The sequence below is a fragment of the Amblyomma mixtum genome, chromosome 3 (assembly GCF_055824585.1).
Source record: "Amblyomma mixtum isolate Tamu chromosome 3, ASM5582458v1, whole genome shotgun sequence".
Classification (NCBI taxonomy): Eukaryota; Metazoa; Arthropoda; class Arachnida; order Ixodida; family Ixodidae; genus Amblyomma; species Amblyomma mixtum.
Genome location: NC_143014.1, coordinates 341,519,691 through 341,535,477, shown reverse-complemented (window position 1 = coordinate 341,535,477; position 15,787 = coordinate 341,519,691). Strand labels below are relative to the sequence as shown.

The window sequence follows — 15,787 nt, the reverse complement described above, 5'->3', positions numbered from 1 at the left end:
TTTTTCCTCCTCCTCCTTGAGAGACATCTGTACTTAAAAAAAAAAAATCCTCCCGGTTGAAGTGCTGTAATTATACAGATACTCGCACATTGATTTCAGGGCATGGTTCCAGATTTTCGCGTCGAAGGACAAGTGAATCACATGTTTGGTTTATTGGGTTTTAACGTCCCGAAGCAACTCAGGCTATGAGGGACGCCGTAGTGAAGGGCTCCGGAAATTTCGACCACCTGGGGTTCTTTAACGTGCACTGACATCGCACAGTACACGGGCCTCTCGAATTTCGCCTTCATCGAAATTCAGCCGCCGCGGCCGGGATCGAACCCGCGTCTTTCGGGTCAGCAGCCGGGCGCCGTAACCACTGAGCCACCGCGGCGGGACGGAATCACAACATGTAGAATAAGCCCCAATCAACAGTGGGTCATGAAAAAAATAGCGCACTCAGGACAATGGACAAGGGAGACCAAGCACCACAAGCGCTTGTCCCCACCTGGTGCAGACGAAAGAATACCGACTGCCGTGGCGCTCTTGGACACTGCTGCTCTGCAAGAGTGAAATGCATCATCATCATCATAGTCGAACCGAGACTGAAACCACATCGACTATTTACGCGTGTCTTTTACCTCTTCTTTCTCAAGCCATGAACGAACGGATAACTCTAAGTGAACGACTACCACGCGCGTTTATTTACCTCATCATCATTGCGCTTAATTCTGTGTGAACTATATGAGCCATTTCATGAGAAACTGTGTATGAAGAATAGATGCCATGAACTGCCTGTCCTCGGTGCGCAAACGTGGGAGCGATGGCGCGTGACGCCGCCTAAATGAGACCGCGAGGCGACGACGACGACGAAGGATCGAAGCCTTCGCTTGCTGCGCTCCGCCAGCTCGGGCTGCTCCAAGGATCTCCGCTTTGCGCGGTAAGTGGATTTTCCTGCGCCCCGTTAGCGTTTCCTATGTTCCTATCAAGCAGACGGCTTGCTACCATGCTTTCTAGCCAAAGAGCCGCTATCCCGCGACTTAATTTTTGCCTCGCTTTGCTCGTCTACGTCTAGGATTGGCACTAACCCTAATGTATCGTAGGCGTAGGTCTGATAACCTGCCATGATGTGCTCACTCGAACTCCACTGAGAAATGGAAAGCGTAATTATTTCATCGTACCGACATTTCGGCTCAAACTTTCTGCCGAGGTTGACAGCTGAAAATGATCAGGTTTGTGGTATTCGCCTTGAAACTTTTCCAAGATCGGCCCCTGTCCGTAGGAGGTGGTGGTGGTGCTGAAAGACATTTATCTTCTATTAACTTTTTTTTACAGAGACGTGATTGGGGTAGGGCCCTATTGGCCATTTACACTTACAGTACTAGGTGGAGCCCCTATTACGGGGCCCCATTGGCAAGCAACGCCGCCCGCGTCCGTTGAACCAAGACCTTTTGGGTCTTTAGGTCTTGGCAGCCTAGCAGGGCCGCCTCCCAGTCCTCTCTGGTGGGGTTGGGGGAGGACAGATGGGTTTGATTCGCACGCCCAAGCCATGTGGAAGGTGTCAGCCTCCTCCCCACAGAACTGGCACGTGCCATCAAAGGATGTGTTGAAATGTTTAATTACCGCCGGAAACAGTACAGTGTTAGTGAGAATTTTGATGAGGCGCTAGCCAGCGCTCGCCAGCCCCTTACAAGGGGCCAGGCAGCGTCGGTGATCCTCCTCGTAGTAATCGATGGTGTGTTTGAATGCAAGGGCCAGATTTTCTGATTGGCTTCCAAGGACAGGGAGATAGCCTGAGGAGAGAGTACGCGGGCGGCCTGATTGGCCTTCTCGCTTCCCTGAAGTCCCTGGTGACCGGGGGCCCAAATGAGGTTACGACCAGTATGAATGCATACCAACTCGCCCAAATCTCAGCCTTACTCTGTTCGTTCATCGAGCAGGCGGACTTGCCTTCCCGCTTGCTCTTCGCCATGTAGTGCACGCGTGACACGAACGCTCCGTGGGTGCTACCTCGGACGGTATACGCGGCCGGGCGTCCCACCACGGCCGCTAGTGCAGTGTGCCGTGCGCGCGATTAGTCCGAGACAGGACGCTACGTGCGCGCGGCTATGTAGTACATACAGTTTACTCCTTTTTGTAAGTGATTGCGCGCAGTGGCCGGGAGACCTCGCGCAGGGGCAGGCATAAAGCCGCCGGCACTCTCTCGACAGCGAGAGAGAAATACTTCACTGCTGCATTTCACGTCGGAACTGCGTATGTGCGCGAGCGTGTTCGGCGCGACTTGTGCCTCGAGAATAGAGGAGAACGGCGGGCCCATGGGCGGGCCGAAGTCCGCCTGCCCGAGAAATAGAATCTTGCGCAGCGCGCCGAAGCGCTCGTTAAACACGTCCGTCCGCCGTGAGCGCTCTGGAAGCCACTTCGCCTTTTTTTAGAGGCTCGTTTTCTTCGCCTACTTTCGAGTTCTCCGCTTATAGCATGCGCTGAAATAAACGCTCCGTATGTGTGTATAACGATGAAAGGAATTCCTCTCCATTCTCTTTATGAACCACAGTTGAACAGTGACGAGGTCGCGGCCGCACCCTTTGATGAAAAGCTTACCTGCAGTTTTCTACAGTGCTCCCAAAAACTCAAGAGTGTAATAAACAGAAGTGTTGAGACGCGGAGCCTTCAGACAACTTCGAGCTCGGTAAGCATTCCGCCAAAGCTGCAACACAGGCGCTGCGCTTCTGCGCTACATCGTAGCACGGACGTTCACTAAAAAGCACCGCTGGTTGGCAGTCTGGTAACTGTGGAGGGCCTATTTCCCAAGAGTCAGTGCGCAAGAGGGCCCTCGGCAGCGGTGTCAGAGGAGGATGGCTTGCAGAGGCTGAGCACACTCTCTCCTAGTTTTTTTTCCTCCATGTTATTACTGCTGCCTTGCCAGGTGGAGGCATCACGCCGCGGCGTGGCGTCTTCTGGTTGATTTGCTGCCGCCCGGTGGCATGACTCCCCCGTGTCGCGCCGGGATTGGCTCCCTTGGGTGGCGTGATTGGCGTGTTAGGCCCTTGTGCGGAAGCCTGATGAATTTCCCGGTGCATTCGCGAGAGCTGGTGAGGCGCGGGCCCCCGCAGATTATGCACATGGGATTGCAATCGTGGGGGGCCATCCCCTTAGTACCAACCCCCACGTTTTGGCCACAAAGGTCGCATCTTTCTTTGACCGGGGTGGGACAGTTGTCCACCCGATGCCCCAATGTGCCGCAACGGTAGCACGCTGGCACTGTTTTCTTGTACTGCTTGTCAGGAGTCAGTTGTGCGTTGTAGTGGACGTAACGCGGAACGTTGCGTCCCTCGAAAGTCAGCACAGCTACGTTAGATTTCCCCAGCTTGCGCACATCGACTAGTTCACCACCGCGCCACTGCACACTATGTTTCAGGGACTCACTGGTTTCGAGGTTATGAACAGAAATCACTCCGCGACACACATCACAGGTGAGCTTGAGGTGTCCGTGAAGCGGGAGCGATCCGTTGCTGGTGGTTGAATGTCCGTTAGCAACTTTTGAACTACGTCGGAGTTCTGCGTGCCACAGGCGATGATGTTTTGCTGCAAATTGGGAGACATGGTAATGGCGTTCATGTGCTGCCTACCGATGAGTCGGAAAAATGGCAGCGCCGAGCTGACCTTGTTGAAAGGCTGTCTTGAGGGCGATCGTACTGCGCGGCTTGAGCACGATCACGTAGTCGTCAGGATTCATCCTGATCGTTGGCTTTGGCGTCCACTTGGAGACTGGTGGAGAAGTGAATTGTTAGCTGAATTTTTTAGAGGAGTCATGGGCACTGCCGCTCGTGCGTTCTGCCGGCGGCGGCACTGGCTCTCAACGACTTGAAAAAGGGCAGCTTGCTGCGCCGAAATGGTGAATGGGCCGCCCTCTGGTTGGCTTACAGGGAGAGGTGATCATGACAGCGTCGTGGAGTCGTAGCCGCGTTGTTCAGGCAGAGCCATTTTGAGAGGTTGGCCGGCGGGTGTCTCCGCAGCCAGCGGCGGGGGAGCCGGAGCCATTAGTCTTAGCTCGACCGCTAAGTGGTGATGTGAAGGGTTGCTCGAAATGGCCGAAAATTGGGCGTACCTGGGTCAGATCGCTGTCTCGAGTATCCTGCTGACTTCACGGATGCAGTCGCGCATGTGTGATAGGCATCCGTGGTTCCAGCAGAAAATCGACGGGGCCGATGCGCCACGCGTCCGTTCGCTCCGCGCTCCAACGCGGCGTTCTGCCGTCCGTAGGAGCGCTGTGGCTGGTACGCGAATCTTGCCTTTCGATGAATATTGTAATAGAACATGAAACGACGGCCGGGTGCAGACGGCAATTTGAAGATGATGCCGCCCCACCTACAAATAGATCGAGCTCTTCCAGCTGTAAACCCATAGCACACATGACCTACGGACTCTGATTTGCCAATTTTGGCAGGTGCTTCTCTGGTAGAAATACAATTATGCTGTCGTAAATTCAGAATATCTAACAATAAGCACGTCATTCCTGCTTTGACTGCACCACCTTGCATCATAATTCGATAGCTTTCATTTGTACCGTTAGCATGCTTCACCAATCGTCTAGTTACCCGCCGCTCTAGCGACAGGAGCGAGGGGTTGCGGCACAGCGAGGGCAGAAGTGTGTGCAATGGACTCTTGCATCTAAGCTATTCACCACTGAGTGGCGGTGGTCGCTATGGGCACATTTAGTTTTATCTATTCTTTCCTCTGCGACGCAACTGCATCCCAGATTTAAAGGTGGTGTCATCTTTCCTGCAGGCAGCGGGGACTAGTTGTGATCGGAGCGCCATGCCAACCCGCAAGCGCCCAAGTGGCGCTGCTCTGCGTAGGCGCCGCCGCGAAAAGCAGCAGCAGAAACATCAACAGCGACAGCAGCAGCAGCAGCACTGTGAACACGAGGCACAGCAACAGCACGAGGCCTCACCCTCCCGGTTCGACCAAATGAACGAAGGCTATCAAGAGGTTGAGGATGATGGCTATGACAGCCTTCTGAAGTGGCCAGGAGTTGCGCCGTTTCAGTTCCACTTGCCGCCATCGTCCTGTCGCTTCTTCTCCGCGCCGTATCTGGCCGACCCATACGCGCCCTACACCGAAATGGACAACCTTTTCTACCTGAACCAGGCTTTCCAGCCAAACCAGATTCAAGAGGAAACCAACTTGGGCTATTCTGAAGCCGAAGCGCCTCAGCAGCAAGATTACGCTCGCTGGATTAACTTCTTGACATCGTATGGCTTCACCGAGAGCGAAGAAAACGCCACCGGTATGCCGCACACTGCCGGAGCCGAGAACGCACAGTCGCGTATTGACTGGAGCCAGGCTCTTCGTGACCCACAGGAACAAGCTGCCGCCGTCGAGCGGTACCTGCTAGAGGCTTATTACGGGCCGGTAGTAACCCAATCCGGCATAGTGTCAGTGTTTTTGAAGTACAGAGTCCGAGTTGACATAGCAGTTGACAGTGCAGTGCGCGTTGTCAACTTCACGAAGCATAGCATGGCTGCTATCAACCGCTTGGGCGACCGCACCTGTGTCTGCCACCCTTGCGGACGTGTTCTGCAGGAAGGCCTGATCATTGACTTGATGACAGGCAAGCGGCTTGCCAAGATCTCTCGTCGGGGTGTCACATTCAGTGCGCTCGATCATGGCCTAGTGTACATTGTAGATGAGTCTGGAACCAAATCCACCACGGAGACGTTCCAGGTCCTCTGCTATGACGTAGCCTGGGATGTTTTCTGCACTGACTCAGAGCAGGGACCCAACTCTGTGAGCACTAGCTTTCAAATGATTTCTCAGGCGAAACGCAAACAAACAAAGCATGGTGACGATATCTGGCTGGTCGCCGGTGTCCGGATAAAGCAAACGCCTTGGGGAGACGTCCAAGTGTCTCGAGATTCTGGCAACAGTGTCATATGGACCTCGCCCTCCGCAGGAACTGTATCTGTTACCACACCAGCTGTCAAGGTCGCCATGAGCTGCAACCCAAGCAAGTTCCTGTTCCTCAGGATGGGCAACAAGCGTATGATGGCCACCGCGGAAGGCTTTACCGTGCGAAATGGAAGTCAAAAGGCTGGATTTGACGCCAGAGGCAGATTGACTCTTCACTGACGACACAGTGTCATGAGTAAGGCATCAAAATGGCCTATCAGATGCGGAGTTTTTTTTTTTTTTTTCAGAGAGTCGCCTGTGCAACTCTGAAAACGTTCAAATTGGCCGGAAGATGCTCGGCACGGCATGAGCAGAGAAAATGCTTAAAACTTTTTAAAAAGCAGCAGTGAGGCTGAGACCAGAAGCACTGAAATACTGAAAGTAACTATGCATGAAATTCTGCACTGAAGAAGCCAAAGCACTTTCTTCAAGAAACATTACGGCAGCGTCATGCTCACTGTGGGCGGGGAATCCAAATGCTTGCGACCGTTCACAGGCTGCTGCGACCCCGAAAGCTACCTCTGGCAAGCCTTCAGCGCTCCTCTGCGAGACCACAGCACAGAAGCAACGGGTGCGCGGTGCAGAGCAGTAAACTGTTTCAGACTTCTACAAGGGCTACCAATGGAATCTGGATCTTCTCAGTAAATTCCAGTCAGTTTCAGGACCCTTCGACGGACACCGCGATAAAACAGAGCATTAAAAGAGGCTGAGACTTGCGTGTTCATTTCAAACACAAGCGAGCATGAGAGAAGCTCCCATTTCGCACTTCACAGTGGAAGCGTGCGGCGATTTCTTAAATTTGGTTGGTAGTCACCCAAAGCGAAATCGAGAAAACCTGCACTGCGAAGTTTGGGAAAGGTTCATCTGCATGGCATCGCTATTGGTGATAATGAGAAGGAGTAAATTGAAAACCGACATTGAAGGCCAGTAGATGTAAAGCAGAGCGACCTTGTAAGAAAGTTTGCCTTAATGGAAAGGAATGCACTGATTCGACTAAATCTTTAAGACCATATTTGTGGTCCGTTGCGTTTACCTATCCGACCCTGCTTCGGAACAGGGAAGCAGACGCGGGAACTGGCCAGAAGGCCTAATTTCTCTTCGCAGCAGGTAAAGCGACGCTGCCTACTGCAGGATGTTCACAAGGAGGGAGGTCGAAAACTTGTAATTTTTGAGTGTACATCAATATTCACGCTAGTGCGTACGTGTAACTTTCGTGGGAGTGAAAGGGGAGCTGCTCTATGCATAAACTACAGAGAATGTTTACTAGACTCGTATCGAAGAGAAATCACGGATATGTGCTACGTAGAAGACGACGATGAGCAGGCGGTGCCGCGGGACGGGGCTAATGGAAAGTGATGAGGACGATTCCTCTGAATTCTTACCCAAAGTTAAATCATTAGCTTGACACCAATTTACCTTCTTTTGGCTCTTCTCACTGAACCCTGACCAATCCCCCATCGTGGGTATGTGCCATGCCTCCAAGGCAACAACAAAAACAACAGCAACAAGAGTTTGGTGCAGTTTAACACGAGGCGTCTTGGCTGCGGCGATAGCCTAGTTCCAGTTTAGCCGAACGTCGCTGCAGGTAAGAGACATTTACAAAGAATTGGACTTTTTACTGGATTGGTTCTCTCTCCTGGTGCGCTGTATATCCTTGCCGGTCTTTTAGTTCTGTCATGTTTTCTATCATGTTTGTGCCACATAGCGCCTACCTAGGTGCTCTGTAGATAGTGTTTTTTGTGTGTGTATACACACACACACACATATACAGGGTGTCCCAGCTAACTTGGACAAAGATTTAAAAAAAACCTAAACGTTCTTCAGAACTGAAATCGCGTGGATGTTGTTAGGTTTTATCTACAGTTACAGTAGCATTTTTTTCTCGTCGTATTTGAATAATTAGTCGAGATAAATTAACTTTGTAAATATAGCTTGAAACGTTCAGGCGTCAAGAGAAAAGTTGTGGAGCTCCAAAAATTTTGCCCAACCCAGGCACTTCCAATGAGATAGACTTAGCGTGGCCGTTTTTATTCGGGAAAAACAGAAGCCCGCGGAGTTTAAAAATACCACGTGACAGCGCGCTCCGTGCGCCCGAATGCGCCGCGATTACAGCGCTCTCATCCGTGCTTTTTAAAAACCATCACTCGCTTCGCGCCTTTCGTGGTGCGTGGTGGTGGGACAGAGCTTCGCGTTATGCTTAGTTCCAAGATAAGCGCCAGTGGGTACGGGCAGCAGTTGAAAGAAATCGTGGCTCCCGTTTCTGCGGCGATAATTGCGCTTTCACGTTAGCAGAATGCATGCGGAGGAACGATGAAAATCTTTTGGGAGCAAGATACCAACAAGCAAAGACGCATATAACAAGCTTGATAACGTCGTGTGAATTACGCTGAAAAACGGGAGCCGCGCTTTCAACTGCCACCCGAACCCACTGGCGCTTATCTTGGAACCAAGCACAACGGGAAGCCCTGCCTTGGGCAGCACGAAAGGCGCGAAGCGAGTGATGTTTTCTACAAAGCACGGATGAGAGCGCAGTAATCGCGGCTCATCCGGACGCACGCAGCGTGCTGCCACATGGTATTTTTTGAACTCCGCGGGTTTTCGTTTTTCCCGAATAAATACAGCCACGCTAAGTGTATCTCGTTGGAAGCGCCTGGGTTGGACAATATTTGTGGAGCTCCACAACTTTTCTCTGGACGCCTGAAAGTTTCAAGCTATATTTGAAAAGTTAATTTATTTATCTCGGCTAATTATTCAAATAGGAGGAGAGAAAAAAATGGCACTTTAACTTTACATAAATCGTAACAACATCCACGTGATTTCAGTTCTGAAGAACGCTTAGGTTTTTTTAAAATCGTGCTCCAAGTTAGCTGGGACACCCTGTATATGTATATATATCCTTTCTGTACATAACCATGTAGAATAAGTACCATGAAAGAGAGACAAAAAAAAAGCGGCGATAGCCTAGTGGTCTCGTTGAGCGGCTCTTAAAGGAGATATGTTCGCACAGCCGAGGGTTCGATTTTCAGTCACTAATATCGATTCTATTTCTTTCCCTCTTTTCCATGGTCAGACCTCTAACTCAGCTGGAGGTCAAATATACACATTCGGCGATTGAAGCCCGAGGTCTCGTAGTACAGCTTTCGCTTCAAAAATATGCACTTATGTCGCCAGCGAAGGGGCCTACTCTGTCAGAGCAATGCTCCTTCGAAAGAGCATGACAGTTTCAGGACCCGACTGACGGGGGATTTCACTACCCTTGATAAAAAGCCTTGGATTTAAAAAAAAAATAGGTCCATCGGCGACGCATGCGCAACAGAAACGGGCGATCATAGCCTGAAATCTTTCCTCACGGTGAGTGGCATCCTCGGGAGGTACTAGATAGTCCCTGTGTAAACTCTGTGATTGTTCGTTTCGCCTCGTGCTCTTCAGTGTCCTGGCAATCATTTATACGTGTTTCTATAATGTATCTGATTTCATTATTGTTGCCGTTCACTGTTTCAATTCATTCTTTGGAATTTGGGGATTTTGTGCCTTTATTGCGTTTAGGGCGTATTATTTCTGATAGTACCTTCTGCTTTTATTTCGTTAGGTAATATCTTTACATATTGTTTATTTTAATATTTTATCATAGCATTTCTCGCGTGTCGATTGCATTATTTTTATTGTGCATTGTGTTTCTAGCTTTGATTTGTTGAGCGTTATGTCCCCAGTCCCAGTGTTTTTCATCCATTATGTTAAAAGCAGTAGCCGGCACCACAATCAGGCACCAAGATCTCCGTTTATGTCGAAGTCAAAACGTTAGAGGGCACTGCGGAAACCGCATCGGAGTAATGCAAAAGCTTTGACGCCTCCTCTGCACTTCGCCTCTCTTTGCTCTTAATTGCCTCTCTTCGCTAATAAATGCGTATGTCACGCACACAGTTGTCCATTTAATTGGCTTATCGATCACATACCAATCACGTATCGATCACGTGTCAGCTGCTTATCAATCACTTATCAATTACTCATCGATCACTTATCAAGCACTTATGACTTATCAATCAGTTATCGGTCACTCATCGATCACTTATCGATCACGTATCGATCTCTCACCGATTGCGCAATCATCTAGTTGTCTGTGGGAATCTGTAATTTGTCCAATTCCATCGCGCTTTATTCAAATTTGGTTCCGCGCGTTGGCTCCGCCCCTATTTCCGGTAACGTGGGCCAATCACGTGGTACGTCACGTGGTACGTCACTTCTGGCGATTCGAATTTCGCGCCACTGCCGACCCAACCACGGCCACTTTTGGTCACTTTTTTTGGCTCTAATTAATTAACTAACGATCTGACCAGTAGCAGACTTTTTGCGCCGCATCCTCACATCATACTCCTGTGATTATAACCACTTTTGAGGCGGTCTCCCTTTATAGTTTCCCACAATCGCTGCGGCCGCGGTTTTGATGACATAAACCCGCCGACATAGCCCCGTAATGCTTTCGCATCAAAATAATAATTGGCGGGGGCTTAGCTTTGGTTCCTGGTAGGTTGCGAAAGCAGGTGTTTTATACTGCATATGCAGCGCCTCTAGTGGGAAGAGCACGGCGCGCCGTGGCAAGCGTCCGCCGTTACCCGACGAGCCGAGTTGGTAGCCCGTCTCTCGCTCCTGGTATGACGTAACGCCATAACGTCACTAGCGCCTCTAACGGGAGGAGCGCGGCGCGCCGTGCCAAGCGGCCGCCGTTACCCGACGAGCCGAGTTCGTAGCCCGTCTCTCGCTCCTGGTATGACGTCACGCCATGACGTCTCTAGCGGGAGGAGCGCGGCGCGCCGTGCCAAGCGGCCGCCGTTACCCGACGAGCCGAGTTGGTAGCCCGTCTCTCGCTCCTGGTATGACGTCACGCCATAACGTCACTAGCGTCTCTAGCGGGAGGAGCGCGGCGCGCCGTGGCAAGCGGCTGCCGTTACCCGACGAGCCGAGTTCGTAGCCCGTCTCTCGCTCCTGGTATGACGTCACGCCAAACGTCACTAGCGTCTCTAGCGGGAGGAGCGCGGCGCGCCGTGGCAAGCGGCCGCCGTTACCCGACGAGCCGAGTTCGTAGCCCGTCTCTCGCTCCTGGTATGACGTCACGCCAAACGTCACTAGCGTCTCTAGCGGGAGGAGCGCGGCGCGCCGTGGCAAGCGGCTGCCGTTACCCGACGAGCCGAGTTCGTAGCCCGTCTCTCGCTCCTGGTATGACGTCACGCCATAACGTCACTAGCGTCTCTAGCGGGAGGAGCGCGGCGCGCCGTGGCAAGCGGCTGCCGTTACCCGACGAGCCGAGTTCGTAGCCCGTCTCTCGCTCCTGGTATGACGTCACGCCAAACGTCACTAGCGTCTCTAGCGGGAGGAGCGCGGCGCGCCGTGGCAAGCGGCCGCCGTTACCCGACGAGCCGAGTTCGTAGCCCGTCTCTCGCTCCTGGTATGACGTCACGCCAAACGTCACTAGCGTCTCTAGCGGGAGGAGCGCGGCGCGCCGTGGCAAGCGGCTGCCGTTACCCGACGAGCCGAGTTCGTAGCCCGTCTCTCGCTCCTGGTATGACGTCACGCCATAACGTCACTAGCGTCTCTAGCGGGAGGAGCGCGGCGCGCCGTGGCAAGCGGCTGCCGTTACCCGACGAGCCGAGTTCGTAGCCCGTCTCTCGCTCCTGGTATGACGTCACGCCAAACGTCACTAGCGTCTCTAGCGGGAGGAGCGCGGCGCGCCGTGGCAAGCGGCTGCCGTTACCCGACGAGCCGAGTTCGTAGCCCGTCTCTCGCTCCTGGTATGACGTCACGCCAAACGTCACTAGCGTCTTTAGCGGGAGGAGCGCGGCGCGCCGTGGCAAGCGGCTGCCGTTACCCGACGAGCCGAGTTCGTAGCCCGTCTCTCGCTCCTGGTATGACGTCACGCCATAACGTCACTAGCGTCTCTAGCGGGAGGAGCGCGGCGCGCCGTGGCAAGCGGCTGCCGTTACCCGACGAGCCGAGTTCGTAGCCCGTCTCTCGCTCCTGGTATGACGTCACGCCAAACGTCACTAGCGTCTCTAGCGGGAGGAGCGCGGCGCGCCGTGGCAAGCGGCCGCCGTTACCCGACGAGCCGAGTTCGTAGCCCGTCTCTCGCTCCTGGTATGACGTCACGCCAAACGTCACTAGCGTCTCTAGCGGGAGGAGCGCGGCGCGCCGTGGCAAGCGGCTGCCGTTACCCGACGAGCCGAGTTCGTAGCCCGTCTCTCGCTCCTGGTATGACGTCACGCCAAACGTCACTAGCGTCTCTAGCGGGAGGAGCGCGGCGCGCCGTGGCAAGCGGCCGCCGTTACCCGACGAGCCGAGTTCGTAGCCCGTCTCTCGCTCCTGGTATGACGTCACGCCATGACGTCTCTAGCGGGAGGAGCGCGGCGCGCCGTGCCAAGCGGCCGCCGTTACCCGACGAGTCGAGTTGGTAGCCCGTCTCCCGCTCCTGGTATGACGTAACGCCATAACGTCACTAGCGCCTCTAACGGGAGGAGCGCGGCGCGCCGTGGCAAGCGGCTGCCGTTACCCGACGAGCCGAGTTCGTAGCCCGTCTCTCGCTCCTGGTATGACGTCACGCCAAACGTCACTAGCGTCTCTAGCGGGAGGAGCGCCTTGCCAAGCGGCCGCCGTTACCCGACGAGCCGAGTTGGTAGCCCGTCTCTCGCTCCTGGTATGACGTCACGCCATAACGCCACTAGCGTCTCTAGCGGGAGCAGCGCGGCGCGCCGTGCCAAGCGGCCGCCGTTACCCGACGAGCCGAGTTCGTAGCCCGTCTCTCGCTCCTGGTATGACGTCACGCCATGACGTCTCTAGCGGGAGGAGCGCGGCGCGCCGTGCCAAGCGGCCGCCGTTACCCGACGAGCCGAGTTGGTAGCCCGTCTCTCGCTCCTGGTATGACGTCACGCCATAACGTCACTAGCGTCTCTAGCGGGAGGAGCGCGGCGCGCCGTGCCAAGCGGCCACCGTTACCCGACGAGCCGAGTTGGTAGCCCGTCTCTCGCTCCTGGTATGACGTCACGCCATAACGTCACTAGGGTCTCTAGCGGGAAGAGCGCGGCGCGCCGTGCCAAGCGGCCGCCGTTACCCGACGAGCCGAGTTGGTAGCCCGTCTCTCGCTCCTGGTATGACGTCACGCCATAACGTCACTAGCGTCTCTAGCGGGAGGAGCGCGGCGCGCCGTGCCAAGCGGCCGCCGTTACCCGACGAGCCGAGTTGGTAGCCCGTCTCTCGCTCCTGGTATGACGTCACGCCATAACGTCACTAGCGTCTCTAGCGGGAGAAGCGCGGCGCGTCGTGCCAAGCGGCCGCCGTTACCCGACGAGCCGAGTTGGTAGCCCGTCTCTTGCTCCTAGTATGACGTCACGCTGTGACGTCACTAGGCATGGTATGACGTCAGGGGTCATTCTAAAGGTCAAACGTGCCAAGTGGCCGCCGCTACGCGAAAGGCTGTTCTTGGGAGTAGTATTGCTTTCGCAATAAAAAAAAAACAGACTAAGCTCACCGAGCGGCGTTGTATCGGTCTTCTTTAGCCCTTATGAAATGAGAGGCCAGGAAAAAGCTTTTTTCAGGCAACACCGATTTGAAAACTCTAGACACATAACAAATGGGCCGTGGAACCTTCTTCTGGGACAAGAGTCAGGGCTGTTTTCTCATTGGACAAGAAAACATGTGCGTGTGCCCTAACATTTGTGTATCTAACAGATTAGCGGAATTCTGAGAGACTATACGTCGGCGCCAGGCGTCTCAAATGCGCTGGCAAAATTTCAGCCTTCCTTGGAAATGTACCTGGGCGCTTCTTGAGTTAGCTTCACCAACATACTTGTTTCCCAGCGAAAATAAACCGGTACGATAATTAAATCTTTCTGGATTTGCATAGGTATGGACCCCTTAACCACCATGAACTTCTGATGGTCATCATCTGCCTCCAAGAGCGCACAAGGAGCGAGACAGCGGAAAACCCTGTCGCTTTTTCGTGCCTAAGTACGCATTTTTTCTTTTGAGAATAAGCAACGTTAGTATTAACCCTTGCACCCTCTTAATAGCTGTCTCTAAATCATTCCGATGTGGCCACCGTCCGGAGTTTCCGCAGAAGGGTGCACGTGCCGCTTTTCTTTTTTACGAAGAATTGGAGAATGCGGTTTGAGGTCGAGACGTTTTCGTCGATTTCGGTTATAAGAAAAGATTTGCTGAAAAGGTGACAGAGATCTTCACAAATGGACTTAAGAGCCGGCATTTTCTTATCATTCACATCCTCTCTCTTTCCAAACGTAGACAGTCTCAAAACAGCCGGTTGCTCAACGTAAGCGGCTAGCCACAGTTTATTGTGAAAATTGAAATGAAATGAAATTAAATGTGTATGAAATGAAATGTTTATTCGGCCATATTTACAATATGCCCCCGGGGAGAGGCAAAAAGGAGGCAGACAAAGCATGCCTCCTGACGAGGCCAACACCCCGGCCAACACATCAGGACAGAGGTGACAAGACGGCAAATCACATATGCAAAAAAAAAAATCTTTACAACAAAAGAATAGCATACTTTAAGGTAACCTGCCTAATCTCAAAGAGAAACAAAGAAAGACACTCCTGATGTCTTAAAAAAGCAAACATGACACCGTTACGCCCGAACTATCTAACCAGAAAAGTACAGCATAATGCCAGCAAACTGAAAATCTTTTGCAAAATTGACAACAGACAATGGAGTACAAATATGCAATGAAGAGAGAAATCCACAACACTGATAAAACAACAAAAAACGGCAAAGAACAGTGCCAACCCACTCAAATAAACACAAAATTACAAAATAGGAAAAGTAGCTTCAATTTCTTTTTGAAAGCAATATAACTCGTAGCTTCCTGAGCTATTTCCACTAAAGATGGGTGCGCATTACACAAAGCTGCAATTTGATTATTTACACTTTGCGTTCTATAATTTGTTCTGGATCTTATGGTAGATAGAGAAACCGTGCAGTAAATTCCCACCTTGCGTTTATTCCTGACTCTGAGTCAGTGATTAGCATTTTTCTCACAGGATGCGCTAATATTGAGGTGGTAACAGTAGGCATGATGACCTTTCCAGTAGCCGAGGGGAGAGATAAATTCATCCATAATCTGCCTTCCGGGGCTCTCCACCAGCAATGCTACTAACGTGAGAGCGTTAAGGCTCCCGCTTTGGAGATAGCGTAGTCGTCGGCAGTGTTGGGAGTGAAAACGCAGGTCGTTTACCTGCCTCCTAGTTCACGTGAACTTGTGGCGTCATCACAACTTGCCCACACGATTGTGAGCAAACTGCCCACCTTGACAGGCGGCAGTTGATGGGGACGGTCGCGAGGGGCTTCTCGGGAAGAGCAACGTGGCGGTCTCACAAGCACCACAAGCTGTGTTTTAAGCAGCCGGGGCAGTGATCGCTTAACCGCTGCACCATGGCACGAGGAGTGCTGTCGGATCTCCCAGCGATCCGCGATTGCAAAGCAGAGAATGACCGATTCCGCATATACTGACATTAAACACATTTTCGTTATCGTGTCATATCCTTAAGACGGAGCTTAAGTGTGGCCTCCAGTTTTATTGTTCATATTTGGAAAAACGCAGCGCACCCTTAAAGGTACACTGAGGAGGAATTTGAACTCGTCTTTTTGCCGCGGGAACTCGATCTACACGTTCCCAGCATTCTTAGAAACTTCGATTTATTGCCCTGTGCGGCCGATTTCTCTAATTCAATGGGGTTAAAGTCCGGCTCCCGCCTTTTCTTTAATTCCCCGCATTCGGTGGGATGGAGTCGACCAACGCATGGAGTGCATGGTGGTTTCCGTGAATAAACAGATCTAGTCAGAGACTACATAGCTACAA

The 15,787-nt window shown here is 52.5% G+C and overlaps 1 protein-coding gene across 1 annotated transcript; it reads left to right on the top strand.

Annotated features, from left to right (window-relative positions):
* The first annotated feature begins 4,794 nt into the window (after positions 1 to 4,794).
* On the top strand, positions 4,795 to 6,108 carry LOC149356148 (uncharacterized). Its single transcript, XM_089576262.1, has one exon. It carries the CDS (start codon positions 4,795 to 4,797, stop codon positions 6,106 to 6,108), a length of 1,314 nt encoding a protein of 437 aa, XP_089432388.1.
* The last annotated feature ends 9,679 nt before the right edge of the window (positions 6,109 to 15,787 follow it).

Bases quoted from the DNA above. Each gene is read 5' to 3' on its own strand.
- LOC149356148 (XM_089576262.1), top strand. From the start codon at position 4,795: ATGCCAACCCGCAAGCGCCCAAGTGGCGCTGCTCTGCGTAGGCGCCGC.